We start from the raw sequence: 24,126 nt of genomic DNA, 5'->3' as shown, positions 1-24,126 counted from the left end.
TGTGTGTGTGTGTGTGTGTGTGTGTGTGTGTGTGTGTGTGTTCTATGGACGCAAGGATGCTACAGCAACCAAAGGGAAAGAGTCCAAGGAAATGTTTCAGCATGTTATGAAGAACTTCATATCCTTCCCTGCTAATAAAGATGTTTCATTTCCACAGCTGTGACAAACATTATCCTCTGTTATAATCTGTGTTTTTGTTATGCATTCCCTGAGAGGAGACATAGACTATGGTGGAGTTCATGAAATTAAAGTTGCACAAGAGATACAGATTTGTGTATGCCTAGTTCTCTAAGTGTAAGTTGTTAACCTCTGAACTTTTCAGCCAACCGAAGTAAAAAAGGCCATTAAAACAGAATATTAGAACCACTGTGCAATTATTTTATGTCCTGAGAATCATAGAGATTTGTGTACCTGTGGCCTCATATCTAGTGTTTGAAGACTCTGTTGCAGTTTGCAATACTAGCTAATGTTTCATACCTTAAGTAAAGAAAAAAAAACTTTAACACTCAGATTAGGTGAGTCAAGGGAGTTGACTACTAACTTAAGCTTCAGAAAGCTGAGGAAATTATTAAAGTACTTTATGTAAAATGTAAAGCTGTATATAACTGTGCTCAATAATCATCTTGTGTTTTGAGACACCCCTCTTTACTGTTACTAGTATGTGTGTGTGTGTGTGTGTGTGTGTGTGTGTGTGTGTGTGTGTGTGTGTGTGTGTGTGTGTGTGTGTGTGTGTCTGTGTATGCTTGTTTGTGTGTGTGCATGCGCGTGTGTGCTTTGTGTGTGCGTGCGTGTGCGTGCGTCTGTGTTTTGTGTGTGTGTTTGCGAGTGTGTGCATTTGTGTGTTTTGTGTGTTCATGTGTGCGTTTGTGTGTGTGTGTTCATGTGTGCGTGTTTGTGTGGGTGCTTGTGTGTGTCTGTGTATGCTTGTTTGTGTGTGTGTGTGCATGCTTGTGTGTGCATCTGTGTTTTGTGTGTGCATGTGTGTTTGTGAGTGTGTATGTTTGTGTGTGTTTTGTGTGTTCATGTGTGTGTGTGTGTGTGTGTGTGTGTGTGTGTCTGTGTCTGAGTATTTATTTACATTTGAGTGCATATGTGTTGGGGCTTGGCATAACAACTATGGTGTTTGCCTCACAAACATGAGATACAGGGTTTAAGTCTCACCTTTGAGAACATTAGCTTAGTACTTATGTTATGGTTACATGCATGCAGAAAAGTGCATGTACATAAGCTACAACAACAAGATATCTCAAAGTTATAGGTGCACAAATGCAGACATACACATTAACATCACAAGTTGGAGATGGGTTGTTCTTATTTTCTGTTATAGAACAGAAGCAAGACTAAATAAATTACAGAAATGTTTGATATACAGCAAAATACTACAAAATGCAAAATACATAATGCTAGATTTTATAAATAAAATAAATACATACCTTGTTCACCCTTCTCTCCTGGAAATCCTGGAATTCCATTAGTACCTGGTTGACCCTTTTCTCCAGTTAAGCCCCTTCCACCCTGAAGACCAGGCTCACCTGAAAAGGTACAAACAACTTATAAATAATTGTATTCCCTGCAGGATATAACAAAGTGAGTCTTAAGGAAAATGTTAATCATTCCAATTTTACATCTTCAAGAACATTTCAGCCATGTAGAACCATTCTTTGCCTTCTAGACAGTAATCAGCCATGATGAAAGAAAAGAGTGCTGCTAATGTGTTAATGTCAATGTCAAATGTCAATGGATGACATCCATTTCAATAAAGCTAGTTCAAACCAGAGTAACACAAATAAACTACACAGTAACAGTAAAAGAGTACAACTAGGCAGCTACCTAGGATGCAGTGCTTGGAAGGGTGGGCTATCCAATTTATTTATGGTTAGAGCAATAAAATATATTTTTTTGTTTTAAAAGTTAATAAATAAAATTCTGCACCCAGATGGTAACCATTTGAAATGTTGGGACCTGCTAGATCCAGTCCCAAAACACAGAGAATGAATGGTCTAAAAACTGAATTAGATATACTAAGTCTAAGATGCACATTTCCTAGAATATTCCCTTTTCTCTGTGATATGGTGATCTCTCAGTTGGTATAAATAAGTTTGAGGCATGTGGGAGCTTGACCCTCACATTGGGGAAGCGGGGGGGGGGGGGTTGACCTCTGCAATAAAAGAAGTTTAAAGAATGGCAATCACCCTGCTAGAGTCAAACATACCCACAACATAATATGTGCCCAAGGGGGGAGGTGCTCCACTTGACTTCACCATTCAAATCAGGTAACATCACATTACACTTGAGGGTTGTGAGGTCCTGGAGCAGAGACCTTGCAGCATTCAAATGGTAGTCACAAAGCCGTGGTGCTCAAAGGACTGAAAGTTTACATTAATAGGATGTATAAGATGCATTTTTAATAAGAACTATAAATCTCTATTGTCAGCCTTTACTAATTTGCTGTATCTTCAAGGAGTCAGAACATTCTACAGAATTCTGGACATTTGAGAGTAATTGTGTGAGACAGAAGCAGTAAGGTAAGTATTATTATTTGTTTTTCTCTGATGCTGGTCATAATTAACCACGTATTTTTTGCAATTTTTATGGCTTTATAATTTGTATGAAGCAACTTGGAATACTTTAATATGTAGCAAATTGTCTGTGTAGAGCAGAGGTGAAACTTACAAAGCCATCAGACCTCATGCCTATAATCGCTGTGTAGAGGTTGAACACACCTCTCAACTATCCCTGATTTGTGCTCAAAATTTTGTCTGTCTCAGTCCCTGGTAAAAGTAGTAATTTGGGGAGAAAAAGTGGTGGCTTACACCTAATAAATAATGACAGTAATTGAAGTTACAGACTTCTTTTGTTTCAGAAAATGCATGCTATTTCACATTCTCTAATTCCATCAACACAAGTAAATAGTACTAGTATTTTAAAATAGTGTCCCTGATTATTCTTGGATTTGTCCCTGATTCTGGAAGTAAGCGGTTAAGAGCTATGATGTTAGGGTTGGCTGGATGAAAGTAACTGATGATCTTACTGCTTGCTCAGTTTTAAGCAATCATTCCTATCTGGCCTTCCAGGACTAGTGTGTGTTTGTGAGAAGTAAGATGGGCTACTTTAAACGACTGTAGTTGCCTGCTTTATTTGTTTATTAACACAAACAACACGAAGAGGTAAATGCTGGAAACTGCCCAAAATTAATCTCAAATAGTCGCAAAGATCAGATATCCTTAAATAGTTGACTTAACACAATTTTATTAGTGTTTTCGGAAACGGCAATGCGTTTCCTTCCTCAGATAAACAAACGAAACAATGAATCATTCACATACAGCCCTTTCATTTAAAAACTTTAAAAGCATCATGTGATGCTAATTGAATTGTGCAGGCACTTAGCCTAAATTGACTAGTCTGCATTAAACATCATAATATAGCCATTGAATTTACCCATGCATATTTTTGAATATCTGTCGAGTACATAAGGGCCTTCTTATCTATTAGTTGCAAGCTTTTTTAAAACGCTGGCAATAGATAAATGCTCATTGAGACCTGGGGGAAATGTAGCTCCAGTTCTAATTTGCCAGCATAATTCTTGTATTTCCAAACAAATTTGCCATGGTCCAACATAGGGGGCATCATCTATCTTTTTCAACACCATAAAACTAAACTGGTGACCTGGGAATTCCATTATATGGCTAGCCAATGCATTATTAGTATCCCCTTTTGAGATAGCATAACAATGTTCGTAAATGCGCTGTTTTAATTTGCGCTCAGTTTTCCCTATATAGAACGCATGGCATGCTGTGCATGTTGCCACATACACTATAGCTTTAGTGTTGCAGTTGTATTTACCTATTACCTTGTACTGGATTTTATTAACCAGAACTGTAGTTCCTTCCTTGATAAACTTACATTGTGCACAGCAGCCGCGTTTACTCATCCCAACCGTAGAACTCCTCAATTTAGATCTACCAGTTTCTAAAAGTGTTTTCAGATTAACTCCCCGCCTAAAGGTAATAGCAGGTGGGCCATTGAAGGTGTTCTGAATGTTCTTGTCATTTGAGAGCAGCATCCAATTTTTACTCAAAATCCCCCTAATAAAATGATGGTCTGTAGAGAAGGTACATAAAAACCTGAGATTGTTATTAGATTGATTAAGTTGGACCCTGCTTAAACTGTTACCCCCTGGCTCACTAGTTTGGTCAATCACATAATGGGAAGATAGAATGGGGCTAAAATGTCCTGTTCTACGTTTATATTCAACTTCCTCTGTGATTTCCTTTATTAATTCAATTGGATAGCCCCTATTACTAAACATATCAACGAGCTTCTTGCATTCTACACTGAAATCATTATCATCGGTTACCATTCTTGCCGCCCGCACCATCTGCCCTTTTATGACTGCTTTCTTTTGGTGGTGCGGGTGGCAACTAGAATAATGCAGGAAACCATTAGAATACGTTGGTTTTCTGTAGCTGTTGCTCTTAAATCTCCTATTCAAACAATCCTTGTGAAGCAAAATGTCCAAAAAACTAATTTCAGTGTAGTTAAATTCGAACGTAAACTCTAAAAAATTGGTTAATTCGGTAATAGACTTGATAAAATGAGGAATATGGTCCGAATGCCCCTTCCACAGAATAAACATGTCATCCTGGTACCTAGTGTACCAGGCGACTTGAGTTTGAAACATGGGGTTGTGGAATAATAATGTGTTCTCCCATTGAGCCAAGACACAGTTAGCATACACCCCCCCACAGGGTGAACCCATGGCTACCCCTGATGTTTGTGTGAAGGTGCGACCCTCGAACTTGAAAATATTGTTGAAGAGAATGAGCTCTAAAAGTGTCTCAACCAAATAAATGATTTTGTCATTTACTTTCCTATCAAATAGGAAGTCTCTGATCCGAAGGACACTGGCAACCTAGGTGACGACACAGTTAAATAACTGTGCAGGTTAGTGTCAATGTACTCCTCTAGAAATAGGTCTTCTAAAGTGTTTCTGATTTTCTTATAGGCCCTTATGTACTCGACAGATATTCAAAAATATGCATGGGTAGATTCAATGTGTTCTTGCATAGATCTGTTGAGTTTATTATTTATTCATTTATTATTTAGTTATTTTAGAAAGAAGGTCTAGTTTAAAAGTATTTCATATTTCATAGTTAATCAGTTATGTATAAATACTTTCTAAGTATTGATTTTCTAGTTCTGTCACATCTCTTGTTGGGTGGGGTTAGTAACCCATAACACTGTCGTTATTTGATGCATCTAACACTTTTGTATTTGCTTTTTGTAAATGGGTATAGTTATGTGTGCTTTTAAATGTGTGGTGTAAATGTGAAATTTATTATAGATCATTGTAATTTTAGGTTAAAATATTTCTAACTATTATTTATATACATATATTTAATATTAGTTTTAAATCATTTGTAATTTAATGTACGTTGAGAGTATACCTATATTATGATGTTTAATGCAGACTAGTCAATTTAGGCTAAGTGCCTGCACAATTCAATTAGCATCACATGATGCTTTTAAAGTTTTTAAATGAAAGGGCTGTATGTGAATGATTCATTGTTTCGTTTGTTTATCTGAGGAAGGAAACGCATTGCCGTTTCTGAAAACACTAATAAAATTGTGTTAAGTCAAATATTTTTAGTATTTTATATTATGTATATTCATATATGATGTATATTCAGGAGAAGAGAAACTAGTTTCAATTTTTATAGTATTTTTTTTTTATTTTTTTTTACAACATTACAATTAAATGTCAGTGAATTAATTGCACTAACTGAGTCATGCTGTGTTGTGAATATGGTTTTAAGAATTTATTAATTTACAATTAAATTAGTGTTCAAAAATATGTATATAAGCCTGTTTTATGTTCAGTTAATTGTTCTGTCTGAATCTGCATGTTAGCAGATGAAAGCTCAACCTACATACAATAGTGTTCAACGAGACCAGTACCCGGCTTAGTGTTTTTGATTCCCTGTTCTGTTTATTTATTACAACTATTTAAGGATATCTGATCTTTGCGACTATTTGAGATTAATTTTGGGCAGTTTCCAGCATTTACCTCTTCGTGTTGTTTGTGTTAATAGTCTGTGAAGCGTTTTTTGTTCGAGGTCCATATATGGCTAACGAGGAGGGAGCTGGAGTCCCTAATTCTTTATCCCCTCCGTTGTTTTCCCAGCAACATGAACAAGGAGGGTCAAGTGACAATGTTGACAACAGCCCAGCCCGTGGTATCATGGAGGTGAATGCCGACGATGGAAACCTGACGGTCCTCATTCAAATGTTCATGGGGCGCCTGGATCATTTGACACAAAGACTTGAGGACTTGGATTGCAATATGAAGGGAGGTAACGTGAATGCGGTGCCTGTTTCAGGCACCGAGGAGCAAAACTGCAATTCAAAACAACTTATCCGGCAACCAGCTTTGCGTAGTAGGAGTGTCAACAATGGGGGCGGTGTCAACGAAAATCACCATTCGTTGCAAAACGCCAACATTCCACTACCTGAAGCACAAGGCACGGTTCAATTGAGACAGACAACTCAGGGGAATGAACTGATGCAGAACGAGCAGAATTCAATACTTTCTCTTAACACTTTTTTAAGTAAAAAGAATTTCTTCTCACCCAACGTCCAGGATGTGGCAGGTCTTGTACAACAACAATAAGGTACTTTTATTGACATTACTCTTCTTATCGGTGAGTTCGACTACAAGTTATTTAAATGTAGGAAGCTACAATTGGAGGTAGCATACTTGGAGGAATGTATGGAAAAACAAATAGTTCCTAAGGGCCTCAGGCAATGGAGGTTTCCTGTAGGACTGATCAATGGTTCTGATTTTCACAAACAGCTACTGAATCTTTTTGACAAACAGGGGTTTGAATTTATGCAAACACTGATAGGCCATTATTTGCAACAAATAGCCATATATCAAAAGGATCTAGAGCTGTTGGAACAGGACATTAAAAATAATTCAGATTTTAATAGATATAGATATGAATACTCGCGCATTTTTTCTAGCATTGATGCAACAATGCTTAAATTATCAAACAACAAGAAAAAGAAAATTGATCGGGATGTATTTCAGTACTCCAACAATAAGGCTTACCCACCACCTCCATTAGTAATTCAGACTAAATATACCGTTAGAGGTACTGACACTGTACACCAGGTAAGGGCGCAGGTTGAACCTCTATCTACTACCAATCACCTTCCTGCGCCTCCGCAGCCATTGCGTTAAGAATTACGCATAAACGACCAAGGAGGTAGTAATCAAACTCATGGAAAAGATAACAACAACACTAATGGGAGCAACCATTACATTCAAAATAACAATAACAACACTAGTGAGCAACTGGATGCTCAGGGTTTTCGGCAAGGACAGGATTCCAACCAGAGGAACTTGAGGTCGAATGGGAACCATCATTCCCCGAAGAACAAAAGGAACCAGAGGAAGAGGTAGCTTCCTCTGTAATGGGTTTAAGAATCATACACAGCACTGAAGGGGATTTTAAAATATACAATTTCACTTCTTTTTATGTTGATCAGAGTACATGTGACTTTTTTTTCCAAAGAACTAAATTTTGTCCCAGACACGCACTTTAACATGGTGAAAACAGTTATAGATTTGAAATTGTTTATACGAAAATTGAATCTACGAATTTTGCTAGGGAATATGCCTAGTTTGGTGAATCCCTTCAGGATAGCTAGTGTTTTTAACCCACCCCTGACACAGAACCTCAAAGCTTTTGACCTAGCATGCGAACTGGACTTTAGACACTTGGCCACTAGTCGTCCCCAACCCAAAGGTGCTAAACCAAACATAACAGCACAGGATAGGGACTTGATTTGTACTTTGAAGGACTGCAACATTAAGGTGATGAAACCCGATAAAGGGAATGGGCTCATCTTCATGGACCATCACGTCTATGTAGAGAAAATTTCTACACATTTAGAGCGGGGGCCTTATCAAGAGATTAGTGTCAATGAAATTAATACAGCCTATAAGAAAATCAGAAACACTTTAGAAGACCTATTTCTAGAGGAGTACATTGACACTAACCTGCACAGTTATTTAACTGTGTCGTCACCTAGGTTGCCAGTGTCCATCGGAGTACCCAAAATTCACAAGTCCATCCATGATCCACCTTTCAGGCCTATTGTAGATGGTAGAGGATCCATTACGAGTGCATGTGCTAAGTATGTCGACACTTTACTTAAGCCATTGTTAGCTAAGGAAAAACACATTTGTAAGGATTCCTGGAGTTTCTTGAATGCTATTAATAAAATTCAATTCGATCCAGCATTTATACTCCTCACAGTTGATATAAAAGATCTATATACTGTGATACCACATAGTATTGGCCTGGAGTGGATCAGAGACTTCCTATTTGATAGGAAAGTAAATGACAAAATCATTTATTTGGTTGAGACACTTTTAGAGCTCATTCTCTTCAACAATATTTTCAAGTTCGAGGGTCGCACCTTCACACAAACATCAGGGGTAGCCATGGGTTCACCCTGTGGGGGGGCGTATGCTAACTGTGTCTTGGCTCAATGGGAGAACACATTATTATTCCACAACCCCATGTTTCAAACTCAAGTCGCCTGGTACACTAGGTACCAGGACGACATGTTTATTCTGTGGAAGGGGCATTCGGACCATATTCCTCATTTTATCAAGTCTATTACCGAATTAACCAATTTTTTAGAGTTTACGTTCAAATTTAACTACACTGAAATTAGTTTTTTGGACATTTTGCTTCACAAGGATTGTTTGAATAGGAGATTTAAGAGCAACATCTACAGAAAACCAACGTATTCTAATGGTTTCCTGCATTATTCTAGTTGCCACCCGCACCACCAAAAGAAAGCAGTCGTAAAAGGACAGATGGTGCGGGCGGCAAGAATGGTAACCGATGATAATGATTTCAGTGTAGAATGCAAGAAGCTCGTTGATATGTTTAGTAATAGGGGCTATCCAATTGAATTAATAAAGGAAATCACAGAGGAAGTTGAATGTAAACGTAGAACAGGACACTTTAGCCCCATTCTATCTTCCCATTATGTGATTGACCAAACTAGTGAGCCAGGGGGCAACAGTTTAAGCAGGGTCCAACTTAATCAATCTAATAGCAATCTCAGGTTTTTATGTACCTTCTCTACAGACCATCATTTTATTAGGGGGATTTTGAGTAAAAATTGGATGCTGCTCTCAAATGACAAGAACATTCAGAACACCTTCAATGGCCCACCTGCTATTACCTTTAGGCGGGGAGTTAATCTGAAAACACTTTTAGAAACTGGTAGATCTAAATTGAGGAGTTCTACGGTTGGGATGAGTAAATGCGGCTGCTGTGCACAATGTAAGTTTATCAAGGAAGGAACTACAGTTCTGGTTAATAAAATCCAGTACAAGGTAATAGGTAAATACAACTGCAACACTAAAGCTATAGTGTATGTGGCAACATGCACAGCATGCCATGCGTTCTATATAGGGAAAACTGAGCGCAAATTAAAACAGCATTCTGAACATTGTTATGCTATCTCAAAAGGGGATACTAATAATGCATTGGCTAGCCATATAATGGAATTCCCAGGTCACCAGTTTAGTTTTATGATGTTGAAAAAGATAGATGATGCCCCCTATGTTGGACCATGGCAAATTTGTTTGGAAATACAAGAATTATGCTGGCAAATTAGAACTGGAGCTACATTTCCCCCAGGTCTCAATGAGCATTTATCTATTGCCAGCGTTTTAAAAAAGCTTGCAACTAATAGATAAGAAGGCCCTTATGTACTCGACAGATATTCAAAAATATGCATGGGTAGATTCAATGTGTTCTTGCATAGATCTGTTGAGTTTATTATTTATTTATTTATTATTTAGTTATTTTAGAAAGAAGGTCTATTTTAAAAGTATTTCATATTTCATAGTTAATCAGTTATGTATAAATACTTTCTAAGTATTGATTTTCTAGTTCTGTCACATCTCTTGTTGGGTGGGGTCAGTAACCCACAACACTGTCATTATTTGAGGAGTTTAACACTTTTGTATTTGCTTTTTGTAAATGGGTATAGTTATGTGTGCTTTTAAATGTGTGGTGTAAATGTGAAATTTATTATAGATCATTGTAATTTTAGGTTAAAATATTTCTAACTATTATTTATATACATATATTTAAGATTAGTTTTAAATCATTTGTAATTTAATGTACGTTGAGAGTATACCTATATTATGATGTTTAATGCAGACTAGTCAATTTAGGCTAAGTGCCTGCACAATTCAATTAGCATCACATGATGCTTTTAAAGTTTTTAAATGAAAGGGCTGTATGTGAATGATTCATTGTTTCATTTGTTTATCTGAGGAAGGAAACGCATTGCCGTTTCCGAAAACACTAATAAAATTGTGTTAAGTCAACTATTTAAGGATATCTGATCTTTGCGATTATTTGAGATTAATTTTGGGCAGTTTCCAGCATTTACCTCTTCGTGTTGTTTGTGTTAATAGTCTGTGAAGCGTTTTTTGTTCGTGCTTTATTTGTTTATTATTCTGGCTTTGCAGGACTAGTGTGATTTGTGTGAAGCATCCTGGAATATTTTAAGGTGTGGTAACTGTTTCTAACATGTAACAAAGGTGAAATGCATTACCTGACCATCCTCCTCTTTTATCACAATCCAGCATTTGAATTATATATTGACATAGCTATTACTACTTGGCAGATGTTGTCTGCATGAAAGTAACTGACTCTTTTGTTATCTGCTCAGCTTGTAGTTATTTCTCAAAAATAAATAAATACATAAACAAATATGGGATAAAATGCATCACATAATATAAAGTTCTGGGGTGCTGGTAGACTCCACATACAAATGTTGTATAAGTGGATTTTGACTTGGACTTACTAGTGGTTGCTGACCTGCACCCCATCTAGTCTAAAATCAGCCCTGCTCAGAGGTGTGTACAGAAGGCCACTGTAGCTTGTGTGGAGAGCTTAAATTCACTGTTCAAATCAAGCAGTGTCACATTACACTTGAGAGACCTTGTAAAAAATAATGTCAGAGGTCACTATGTTTTGTTGGACTGGGAGAGTGTAGACATTATTTCTTTATCTTTCCTCACAAACTTCAGAGGGGTGCACAGATGGTCACCAAGCTTGTACAAGAGCAGTCTACTTTTAAAAGTAAGTGGAAACATCAGTGTAATTATTCTTTTTTTTCACAATTAAACATCAGATGTATGTGCAGGTGGCTATCTTTTGGGGGAGGGAAAAGAAGCAATCTCTTTATATATGTTTGACAGCAGATATGATCTATTTTTTTTCCAGTTTTGATTAAATCTAACACCATAGGAGAACAAAGAAGGTACCTGTCTTTTATGTGTAGGGGTGAGGAGGCAAGCTATTTATACTTATAACAGCGGAAACTTAAATTTTATTATTTTATTTATTTTACATTTGTTTACCGGGATGGTCCGATTGGGACTGTCACCATTTTCAGCGGAGTCCCAGTGACAAAAACTCCAGTTTAAGCTTACATACAAAATATCACAATAAGTAACAGAAATTATAAACAAAATTGACAAAAAATGAGTGTTAGCACATTTACAGGATAAAAATGTAAAAACAAAACTATACACATAGTATCAAATAGAACAAGACTTTAAATAGTTGACTATAGACAAATAAATGGTTGAATTTATATAAGTGGAGGAACATAACATTAGTTAGGAAATTAAGCAGGGAGAATCACTTAGCCAAAGTAGTGCATAGTTAGTAATGCTTCCGTGGTGAATGTTGCAGCTAGGAATGTAACTATTAGAGAGACAAACTGTATAAGAAATGCTAAGTTAATAATTAACATGGCATGTTACATGTACAAAGCCAGGATTCAAATTAGTGCCTTTTGAGAGACATTTTGAAATAATTAAAATTGCTTATGGATCTAATACTATATGGAAGAGTATTCCAATTTTGGCAACAAAGTTGGAGTAAAGAGAGTTGCCTGCTGTACTGGACACTTTGGTTACTTGGAGTAAGTCTTTGTTAGATGATCGAAGAGTATGAATGTTAGAGTAGGGTTATAGAAGATTTTTTAGGGAAGGTATGTTGTCAGGATTGTGCATTATTTTGTGAGCCATTAGTAACTGGTTATAGTTCATAATATAAGGTAGTTCCAAGCAAGAAAGATTTTTTTAGGCATTAACAGTGATGGGTTGAATGTGTGGAATCTGTTGCAAATTTGGCAATCTTATTGTAACATGATTCTAATTTACTTAGTTCTGACTTTTTGAGGTTGCTAAGTTTGGGGGATGCATATAAGAGTGAGGAGAGAAGGTGGGTTCTAGCTATGGCTATTCTTGCAGCGTCTGTTAAGAATGTTTTGTTTCATTACATTGTTCCCATTTTCTTGTGAACATTTTTGATTGCGTTACAAATGTGTATGTCATATTTTAGTCTGTTGTCGATTATGACGCCTAATAGCTTTGTTTGGGAATTTGGGAAAATCCTAGAATTATTACTGGCAGTGATATAAAAGTTAGCTGGGAGGTTAGTAGGTTTAGATGGATGAAAGATCATAAGTTTAGTTTTATTAGTTGATAATGAGTTGTGAGTTTGCTAGCCACGTTTCAATATCAGAGAAGGCTTTTTGTGTGACTGTAGGAAGTTGAGTTATTGTGGATGCTGCACATATGAGGGTTGAATCTTCTGCATATTGTATGATGTATGCTTGAGAGGAAGCAGTATTAAGATCATTTATGAGTATGCTGAAGTGGAAGGGCCCTAGGATTGAACTCTGAGGGACTTCAAGTGTAACAGGAAGGAGTGGGGATAGATCTTGCTTCCATTTCACAGCTTGCTGGTGGCTAGATAGATAACTTTGAAACCAGTTAACAGCATCAGGGTAGATATTAAGATTTTTCAGAGTGGCAGTAACTTAGGATGGGAAACTGTATCAAATGCTTTAGACATGCCCAAAAAGACTGAAGACATTATTTTGCCATCGTCTCTGAATTTATTTTTAGTATTAGTGAAACTTAGAAGTGCTGTAGTAGTGCTATGATGTGGTCGGAATCCATGCTGTGATGATGAGAGGAGATTATTGTTTAGAAGGTGTTTAAGAAGTTGAAAGTGGATACATCTTTCCAGAATTTTAGAAAGGGGTGAAAGTATAGCAATGGGCCGGTAGTTTGTTAGTTCTGTTGAATTACCTCCTTTGTGTAATGGTGTAATATATGCAATTTTCCAAATAGCTGTTCTGTTATAGAGCAGTTTATAAGTATTAGCGAAAAAGCAGCAAACCAAAGACCAGGAAGGAACCGGACCACAAAACTTATAATTCATAGGTTGGTACTAGGCTATCAGCCCTAGGGCCTATACAAGCCTAGCCATAACAATTCCCTGGCTATTTCTTCCCACATTATTTACTTTCCTGGACCCCTGTCTAGCAGGGCGACTGACGTGATCCCTGGGGTGAATTTCCTTTCTCCCATCCAATCATCAAGGTTCCTCTTGAAGAGGTCCAAAGAGGCACTCTGCTTGACATGTATGGGCAATCTATTCCAGAGTCTGGGGAGTCTCTGGTTCAGGAACCTATCCCTCCAGCATGTTTTGTTTATTGTGATGACAAGGTTTAGATCCCTGGAGCGTGTAGCTCTGAGGGATTTCTTTAAGTGTAGCATGTCCAACAGCTCTGGGTTTGACATGGCCTTGTATGTTAAGCAGAGATCACCTTTGAGTAGACGATATGCAACAGAGTATAGCTGGAATTTTTTAAGGCGGTCAGTGTAGGGCATCTGCTTTAGGCCTGTGATTCTTTTAGTGAGGTATTTCTGAGGCCTTTCCAGTTGTTGCAGATGTCTTGAGAGGTACATACCAAATGGGGCGTTGTATTCTATAATGGGTCTAATGAGGGATGAGTACAGTGGGACAATGACCTCCTTTTTTCTGGATGAAAAGCCCTTCGTGATGAGGTGTGCCACATAGAAGGATTTCCTGACTGTTGTGGCGATGTGGTTATCGAAGGTGAGACCACTGTCCACCTGTGTCCCTAAGTCTCTTATCACACTTTCTGTGTTTAGTGTACTGCCACCTATATGGTAATTCATGGATACATGTTTTTTTCCCAAAGGGATAACAATACATTTCTTGGCATTGAGCTTGAGCCCATGGCTCTGGCACCAAGCATCTGTTTCTGTAAGGCCCTTTTGTAGAGTATCCACATCATTTGGGGATTCAATAATGGCTCCCAGTTTGCAGTCATCTACAAACTTTGTTAGCCAGAGTCCCTTAGTGTTGACCTGTACTTCAGAGAAGTAGATGCCAAACAAGAGCGGCCCCAGGCCTGAACCCTGAGGTACTCCACTTGTCACTTCTCTGGAGCTGGATTTGGAGTCGGCTACTTTTACAGTGTGGGTTCTATCAGTAAGCCATTTAGCAACCCATTGGGTGACATAGGGATTAATGCCCAACTTAGTAAGTTTATCTATGATTCCAGAGTGGGGGATGGTATCAAAGGCCTTGGCAAGGTCTAGATAGGCTGTGTGGACCACCTTACCCTTGTCCATGGCTCTGGAGACTGATTGAAAGAAGTCAATCAGGTTCAGGAGACAAGATCGGCCCTTCACAAACCCAAACTGGGTGGGGTCCAGTGTTTGAAGGTTGCCAATGTCTTTGTTTATAAGTTCCATGATAATACGCTCCATGGCCTTGCAGATAAGGCTTGTCAGACTGATGGGACGGTAGTTTCCGGGATCCAAGGTGGATCCCCCCTTGTGGATTGGGATAACTGTAGCTCTGCGCCACTCAGTGGGCACGAAACCTGAGGTGAGGCTATGATTAAACATGACACTTAGGTGAGGTGCCAGTTCATATTGTAGTTCATGTAGTACACAGCCCGGGATGTCATCTGGTCCCATGGATGCTGTATTCTTGGCTTTAGAGAGTGCATTTTGTACCTGTGTGGCCGTTATTACTGGAATTTGGCAAGCTTCCAGTATTGAGATGGGCCATTTAGGGGGTGAGAGGGGGGTGAAGTTGGCACTGAATCGATCTGCCAGGATCAGACTGATGGGACGGTAGTTTCCGGGATCCAAGGTGGATCCCCCTTGTGGATTGGGATAACTGTAGCTCTACGCCACTCAGTGGGCATGAAACCTGAGGTGAGGCTATGATTAAACATGACACTTAGGTGAGGTGCCAGTTCATATTGTAGTTCATGTAGTACACAGCCCGGGATGTCATCTGGTCCCATGGATGCTGTATTCTTGGCTTTAGAGAGTGCATTTTGTACCTGTGTGGCCGTTATTACTGTAATTTGGCAATCTTCCAGTATTGAGATGGGCCATTTAGGGGGTGAGAGGGGGGTGAAGTTGGCACTGAATCGATCTGCCAGGATATTGGCAATATCCTTTGGATCAGTATATTTAATGCCATTCTGTTTTAGCTCAGAGCAGATCTGAGCATTGCCATTTAGATTCTTGACATAGTTATAGAATGCTTTGTGGTTGTCTTTGGAATCTTTGGCAATTTTATTTTCGTAACTAGCTTTGGAGGATTTTATGAGGCATCTCAGTTTCTTACTGAGGCTAGTAAGGGAGTTTTTTGCATCCTGGGATTTTCCTCTTTTCTGCAAAAGTTTATTCCTTTTGTTGTAAAGTTTGTTTATGGCAGGGGACCACCAGATTGGCTTCCTTTTTTTGGATGAGAGCATTTTGGTTCTATTTGGGATGGCACGATTCGTGCATGAGTGGATGTGCTCGTACAGTGCCTTAGTGTAGGATTCAGCAGTTGAACTTTCAGTTCCCGTGTGCATGGGTGTTATGAAGTTTGTCACTTCTGACTTGAGTAGCATGAAGTTGGCTTTGGAGAAGTTTTTTATGGTGGTTTCTTTACTGGGGGGGGGGTGGGGTGGGATGTGGATGTTAAGGGTGATTAGCTTATGATCAGACCTGACTAACGAGAGGGTGACCATAGGTATGGAGCATTGATTTCCCATGTTGGTAATGACCAGGTCTAGGATATTGGAGCCCCTGGTGGGACTATGGATTAGTTGATCCAGGGCATTGGAATTTATGAATTCCAAGAACCGTTGCGCAAAGGTGTTGGGACATGAGTAGTTTTCCCAGTTAATGGAAGGGTAGTTAAAATCACCCAGTATTAGGGTGTTTGGTTCTATCTTAATATTTTCCAGTATGTTTAGAAAGGTGTAGTGAGAATCTTGGGGTATGGTGGGGGATCTGTAGCATGCGACAATTTGGATTGCAGTCTTACCTAGTGTTAGTTGCACTTGGAGAATTTCAGACACATTGTGCTGGCCAACTAGCCTGGTGGTGTGAATATCCTTGGTGAATATTGACACTCCTCCACCTTTAGTGTTTTGGTCCTGGTTTGGTGGCCAAAAAGTGTGGTAAGAGTTGTAGCCTGGTATTGCAGGGGTGCTCTCTGGGGCCTTGAACCAGGTTTCAGTTACTGCACAGATATCGATGTTCTCCATTTTTAGGAGTGCCTCGAGAGAGTGCATTTTGAGGTTTAGACTTTTAGCATTGAGTAGCATTACCTTCAGATTTTGCATGCTTGAGTTTTCTTGTCAATTCTAGCTGGGTGAGAAATCATTTGAGTGAAACCATGGAGGTTTGGGTAGTTATGAGGACTGTCAGAGTTACATGTCATCCAGTCTGTGTTAAGGTCTCCTGCAATAATGGTTTCCTGTGATATGGCTTTTGTGATATTTTGGAGAATGATTTTGATTGCACTTAAATTATTTCCTGGAGGGATGTAGATGGCCATTTGATATATATATATATATATATATATATATATATATATATATATATATATATATATATGTGTGTGTGTGCGTGTGTGTGTGTGTGTGTGTGTGTTTGTTCTGGTTTAGTTATAATCTGGTTATGAGTAGCTCTGCATTATTAATGTTAGTAAAACTTAAGTTTACAGCTTGTAAATTGAGCATGTTCTTAAAGAGAATTGCTACACCACCTCCCTTCTTTTCTATTCTATCAGCTCTTAGAATATTGTAACCAGGTGAGGTTATTTCTATGTCTGGTATATGTGATTTCAACCAGGTTTCAGTAAAGATGGTAATGTCTGGGTTGTAAAGGGAGAGAGCTGCATGGAGTTCATGTATTTTATTCAGCATACTTCTAAGATTAAGGTTTAGTAGTAATATTTCAGATCTTTTATGTGGAGTAAGTAGTTTGATTTTCATTGGGGAGTTTAATGAGATCATGCATTTGGGGCCTGGGTTTGGGTAGATATCACCACTAAGCATACATTTCCCTGCTATGTGACTGAGCAACTGAAAAAGTTTGAATATTCTTTTGTGACTTTTAAAGGAAATATTATGGAGGCTTTAATTTGTAAAGAGTAGTTGGTGTTGTTTCAGTTCTGTTAGTGTGGTTATAAGCAATGATGGGGACACACAAAAGCTGTTAGGTACTGTTAGGGTAGGGTTATTAAATGTTGTTGCTTGCTTTGTATATTGATTGTCTAGTTGGAAATGGTAAGTAGTGAGGTTAGCTGTAACTGTGAGGAATAAAGTTAATATAAGACCATGTACAAACATGATAGTATTTGTGTTTGATAAATTATTTGAAAAATGATCAGTATTGAGGGAAGTTAAACTCTTGTTTGTTAAGGTATTAGTATATTACAATGTCACGTATTTGAGGTTACGGGTTATGTATGAAATGTTTGGGGTGTTTACAGGGAATGCTTCTATTGGGTAGCCACTTTTATGTGTGTGTGTGTGTGTGTGTGTGTGTGTGTGTGTGTGTGTGTGTGTGTGTGTGTGTGTGTATGCAAATGTGTTGTAAATACCTAGTAATTTGTAATGGGAGGGCTTAGTTATAATTAGATTGGCTGATTTGAACTCGGTGGCTGTGGTTTGGTTTCATTTATATTACAGGTATTGGGGGTGGGTGGGATATGGGGGCAGGGTGGGGAGCTGAGTGAGCCTGAGTATAGTGAGGGTGAATGGAGCAGGATGAGCCAAGATCCAAGCAAGGGCAAGTATTTGTGTAAGAAAATCAATCAGAATTGACCACAAACTGCTGTGAAGGTGTAAGTCTTTTCTTAACTATTTATCAGGTGGAAAACAGCATATCCTTATATCTGTAGGCTACTGTGCTCTCAATTAAATTAACAAACACACACAGTACTTGATCAGTTATGGATACTATTTGCTCACAGAAAGGAAAAAATAGAACTGGAAGATGACTGTGTGTGTGTGTGTGTGTGTGTGTGTGTGTGTGTGTGTGTGTGTGTGTGTGTGTGTGTGTGTGTGTTTGTGTGTGTGTGTGTATCGGGGGGTGCTGCTTACAAGCCAAAGCAGATTGCTCTCTAGGGGGCAATGAATATTAGCTCAAATTGGTAGACGCATACACAAAGTTAACTTTAGCTGTTTATGTTTGCAGACAGCTCAGACCCGGACTGCGCTTTTCATATAACACTGTATCCACCAGTCGGGTTAAAGATAAAGGTGTTATTAGGTCTAGAAAAGAGGAGTACAGAGAGGAGTGAGCACTTTTAAAATTGTAAAGATACATTATAATGACTATAAACCAAACTGCAAATAGCTACTGTATACAGGAAAATATGTCATGAATCAATTACTAGTATATACAGATACTGAGCCAATTGGATAACACATTTGTGAGAATGGACCTCATCTGATAGGTATGCAGTCGCAGATAAAAATATAGCACACAGCACTCTGTCCTGAGTCTCTAATGTGTTTCTATGCCCCACTTACATCACAATTATATAGATATAATTAGACACTGGTACAAGTTGTCTACGCACAACACATGTACAGGAATACTATTAGTTAACAAGGTGCAATTATGCAAATAGCACATACAAATATACTAAAGAACTTGGTGCAGACAAACACATACTAGCACATCATAGTAACCTCCAGTAATAGAACGTAAATCATATTAGATCTCTGTGGATCACAATTTCAACAAAAATAAGCAAATACAGTTTTATAACACTTACTGGAGAGACACTGAGTACTTCACGGGGCCAGTTGCAGGGGGGTTGTAGCTTTAAAAATGGTGCCTGCCAGAGGTAATAATATTTATTAACTTTGGGGTTGGCTTAGGGTAATAAACAGGGAAGGGAGAGGGTGAAACAGGAGTGGGGGCTGGTAGTTCTTTTGTAATGTTGCTATGGAGCCAAGATCCAAGCAAGGGTAAATTTGTGTGTACGGAAAACAATCAGAATTAACCACAAACTTCTGTGAAGCTGTAAGTCATTTCTTAACTATTTATCAGGTGGAAAACAGCATAACCTTGTATCTGTAGGCTACTGTGCTCTCAATTAAATTAAGTGTTTGATCAGTTATGGATACTATTTGCTCACAGAAGGGAATAAAAGAGAAATGGAAGGTGAGTGTGGGTGGGGATGGGGGTGGGGGCTGCTTACAAGCCAAAGTGGAGTGCTCACCACAGGATTATGAATGTTAGCTCAAACAGGTAGACACACACAAAGTTAACTTTAGCTGTTTATGTCCGCAGACAGTTCAGACCCGGACTGCACTTTTCATATAACAATGTATCCACTGATCAGGTTAAAGATAAAGGTGTTATCACAGCTGATTACTTAGAGTGGTGTTAGGTACAAAGTTAACTTTAGCTGTTTATGCTGGCAGACAGTTCAGATACAGAAATGTATGATTGTGGCCATTTGACTCTTTTTTTCCTAATTTAACATCAGATGGGGATATACAGAATGTGACTACCTTTTTTAAAGTGGCTTAGGGAGGCAGGTGATATTTCTAGGTATGATGTAGGTAACATCACAAGCATCTGGCTGATACGTGGTTAACTTTTAGCACTGAGCCTTGGGTACAACTCATTTCTTCCTTGAAATAAAAAAGTACAACTGAAATTCTTTCCTCACTTAAGATTTTTGTTCAGTCCATCATTGAATCAAAACTTTGGAAAAAAGCTCTAAATGTACATCAGGGCATTTATAAGCCTGTGGTTTCTGATAACTACTGGCCCCTAGACCCCAAGCTTAATTTAACTATTACAGTGCAGTCTTAGCAAGTTAGGGAGTGCTGAAAGGATTCAAGGAAAATCAAAAGTTGAAGAGCAAAAACTGAAATTCTTCCCTTAATCATGATTATTGTTCAGGCCATGACTGGATGTAAATCTTTTTTTTTAATTAAAATGTACCTCAGAAAATCATCTAGAAACCTCCAATGCTTCTGGAGATCTTGTGACTCCTAGACCCCATCATAATGCAGTTGTTTCCTACAAAGTTATCAGAGAGCAGTCTTTTATACTTAAAATGTGTTGAATGGATAAATTAATGTAGGAAAAAACTGAAACAGTAAGACAGTCTGTGAGAAAAAGAAAGAAAAAAGGAACCTTGATGGTGTGGGTAAGCAAGGATAGGGGGCAGTGGGTGATGTGTGCATGGAGTTCTTGTACAGCAGGACAGCTCCATGGAGCGCTTTTGCCTAGGACACCAGCTGACCTAAGGCCAGCCCTGAAAACTGTCCCTGATTTCCAGGGATGTCCCTGATTTTGATTTCAAAATTTTGCTCTGTCCCTCTTAATCCCTCCAAAAATCGGTGACTCTTGGAGGAAAGGTGGATAATTATACTCAGTAAATAATGGCAGTAAGTAAGAGGTATATATTTCTTTTATTTCACAAACTGTATAGTAATTAACATTCTTTTATTCTGCCAATGTGTCAAGTTAATAGTATCAATATTTGCAATGTCTCTGATTGTCCCTGATTGTTTCTGGGTTTGTCCCTGATTCTGTTGAAGTATGTCTCTGATTATTTGAGAGTTTTGCTTGAAAGTGCCATAGAATCTTTACTTTCTGTCCAGCTCAGGCATGTGGGACTTTAGTTTATTATTCTGTTCAGAGGATGGAACCTCAGCAGTACAGTCTTCCTATCCTGCATTGCAAAAGCTGGAATACACACTCAAGAAGGTGGAGTGGGGACAGAACTCACAGCCTTTTGATTTTCCTAGTATCCAAGGACTCTGTGCTATCTGCTGAGCCCCTGACAATTAAAAAATCTACTTTTGGAGAAAAACCAAGACAGTATGCAATCATTATCTGTGAACTTTGTGGAAAATATGTGAATTCACCGAACCAGCTGCCAACAACTGAAAAGTCAAAAAGTAAAGCTGAAACCAAGTTCGCAATGGATGCACAATAAATGAAATCTGAAGCCCAAAGTAAAATTACTTCTTTAATAGACCATAAGTTCAACAAAATGGTTTGGATTAAGTGCTTTCATCCACACTAAGGTGGACTTCATCAGAATACCTGCCATTATCGACTAACTGTTATTTAAAAACTTTTTTGGCGCCAAATTCTGCCAATCTTACAAATTTAAAGAGACATAGTATCATTTTCCAACATATTGGTAATTTGTAAAAAATCCAGTATTGTCTTGCATTACCTATCAATTATTTCATTCATATAACCAAAGATTTATAATAGAAAACCATACAATACATATATAATTTATATAGTATAAAAAATACAAACAATATATTCTAATACTATGAATTCCTATTGAGTATTTCATAAAAAGTATTTATAAAACATATGCTAAAATCAATTGAATACTTCTATCTTGAAAAATCTATGCCAATATTCTAATATTTGACTGCAAGTTACATTTCAGAGACTGAATATATATACTCTGCTCAACAAAGAATATATATATATATATATATATATATATATAGAGAGAGAGAGAGAGAGATGTCATAACTATCCAACCTGTCATCTTATAAAAAATGTATGACTTGAAAAATATATAACCCTCATAAAAATTGATCCTGTCTAAAAATAATACCTATGCTAACGCAATTGTAAAATGTAAAATAGGTTTAATAGTGATATATTCATTTAGTCCAGGTTCTCTAGCGGCATCAGTTAGTATTTGCCATATTATTTCTTTTTTACTCAACTGTGCCCTTATATTTCCACCTCGTGGATCAACCTTGATGTGATCAATTATCCTAAATTTAAATGTGTGTACCTTGCCATGTGTTGCTATATGTCTTTGTAGTGCATTATTAGTACCCTTAGTTCTAATGCTATAAAGGTGGTCATATATTCTCTTTTTGAGTTGGCATTCTGTCTTACCTATATAATAACAAGAACATGACATACACTTAGCTAGGTATATCATATTCCTACTGTTACAGTTGCCTTGTCTAAAGTTAATATTAGTCTTAATAACATTTTCTAATATGACCCCTTTGATGTCCAATATTGCATGGACTGCCTTCAACATCCACTTTTGCTAGTATGTCTACCCTGGTCATTCTTAACTCTTACCAAAGGTCCAGGCTCCATTTTTTCTTTCTTTAAATTAGCTCCCATTTTATGTACAAAAACGGGTGCTTCACCCAATAATTTCTGTATTTCATGATCCCCCACTAATATATTCCAATTCTTTCTAACTATATTTTTTATATAGTTAACATAGGGGGAATATTCTAAAATGCAAGGTCTATTGTAATGTTCAACAGTGTTTTTCTCTTGTAGATCCCAGTTCTTGACCAATTCTTTGCCTAATAAAGGTGGATATTTTTTTCCCCATTCACTTACTACATATTTAATGACATCATTCAAAATATGAATGGGATAATTGATCAGATCAAGGTTGATCCACGAGGTGGAAATATAAGGGCACAGTTGAGTAAAAAAGAAATAATATGGCAAATACTAACTGATGCCACTAGAGAACCTGGACTACATTAATATATCACTATTAAACCTTTTTTACAATTGCGTTAGCATAGGTATTACTTTTAGACAGGATAAATTTTTATGATGGTTATATATTTTTCAAGTCATACATTTTTTATAAGATGACAGGATGGATAGTTATGACATCTCTCTCTCTCTCTCTCTCTCTATATATATATATATATATATATATATTCTTTGTTGAGCACAGTATATATATTCAGTCTCTGAAATGTAACTTGCATTCAAATATTAGAATATTGGCATAGATTTTTCAAGATAGAAGTATTCAATTGTTTTTAACATATGTTTTATAAATACTTTTTATGAAATACTCAATAGGAATTCATAATATTAGAACATATTGTTTGTATTTTTATACTATATCAATTATATATGTATTGTATGGTTTTCTATTATAAATTTTTGGTTATATGAATGAAATAATTGATAGGTAATGCAAGACAATACTGGATTTTTTACGAATTACCAATACGATGGAATATGATACTATGTCTCTTTAAATTTGTAAGATTGGTGGAATTTGGTGCCAAAAAGTTTTTAAATAACAGTTAGTAGATAATGGCAGGTATTCTGATGAAGTCCACCTTAGTGTGGATGAAAGCACTTAATCCAAACCATTTTGTTGAACTTATGGTCTATTAAAGAACTAATTTTACTTCGGGCTTTGGCTTTCATTTATTGTGCATCCGTTGCGAACTTGGTTTCAGCTTTACTTTGTGGAAAATATGGAAATGTTTTCCTGCAGACCGACTGCCAGCTTATCTTACTAAAATACATATTTTGTATAATGTTCACAAGATATGGACTAAAGATATATGAAATGCTAGACTTGGGGGCCAATGTCCTTGTAATGTAACAGGTCTAAAACAAAACTGATTTTTTCGACAATCTTAACCAGTAGGTTTTTATTTTCTTTTGAACATTCCCTTAAGTGAGCACTTCATTAGCAGTTTCTACAACACTTTTGCAATAGTCCAAAGACATTACAGATCCAGGAATTTCCAGGATCATTAAGACATTGTCCTTTTAGTTCTTTGCAGCTTAACAGAGCTACTTTGTATGTGTGTTTAGATAACAAAACAAAACATCAGACTTTGTTTAGTTTCATCTTCTGATCCCGATGAAAAAAACATCAGAATTTATGTTTTATTCCTTCTTGTGTAGGATGATTACCAAGCAGGACTGATATACAGTCTGTCTCTACTGCTTTGGTCTGGAGTGAGCACAAATTTTGCATTTATTACAACCACTTCAATAACTTTAACTGGGCTATCCTGGTCTAGTAGAGCAAACTTATTTAGGACAACTCAAAGAAAATGGCTAAAATGATAAATGCTGAGAAG

General features: G+C 37.4%; 1 protein-coding gene across 1 annotated transcript in view; it reads right to left on the bottom strand.

The window, feature by feature from the left end:
- Positions 1–24,126, bottom strand: part of COL4A1 (collagen type IV alpha 1 chain) — a 1,084,337-nt gene that overhangs the window by 150,136 nt on the left and 910,075 nt on the right. The window contains exon 40 of the mRNA XM_044071271.1: positions 1,434–1,532. Coding sequence (XP_043927206.1) covers positions 1,434–1,532 — 99 coding nt within the window. The remainder of the gene's footprint in view (positions 1–1,433; positions 1,533–24,126) is intronic.

Source organism: Protopterus annectens, chromosome 5.part0 (assembly GCF_019279795.1).
Source record: "Protopterus annectens isolate FY-2018-M chromosome 5.part0, PAN1.0, whole genome shotgun sequence".
Taxonomy (NCBI): Eukaryota; Metazoa; Chordata; order Ceratodontiformes; family Protopteridae; genus Protopterus; species Protopterus annectens.
The sequence above is the reverse complement of the archived record's forward strand: the minus strand, read 5'-3'. Positions and strand labels throughout refer to the sequence as shown.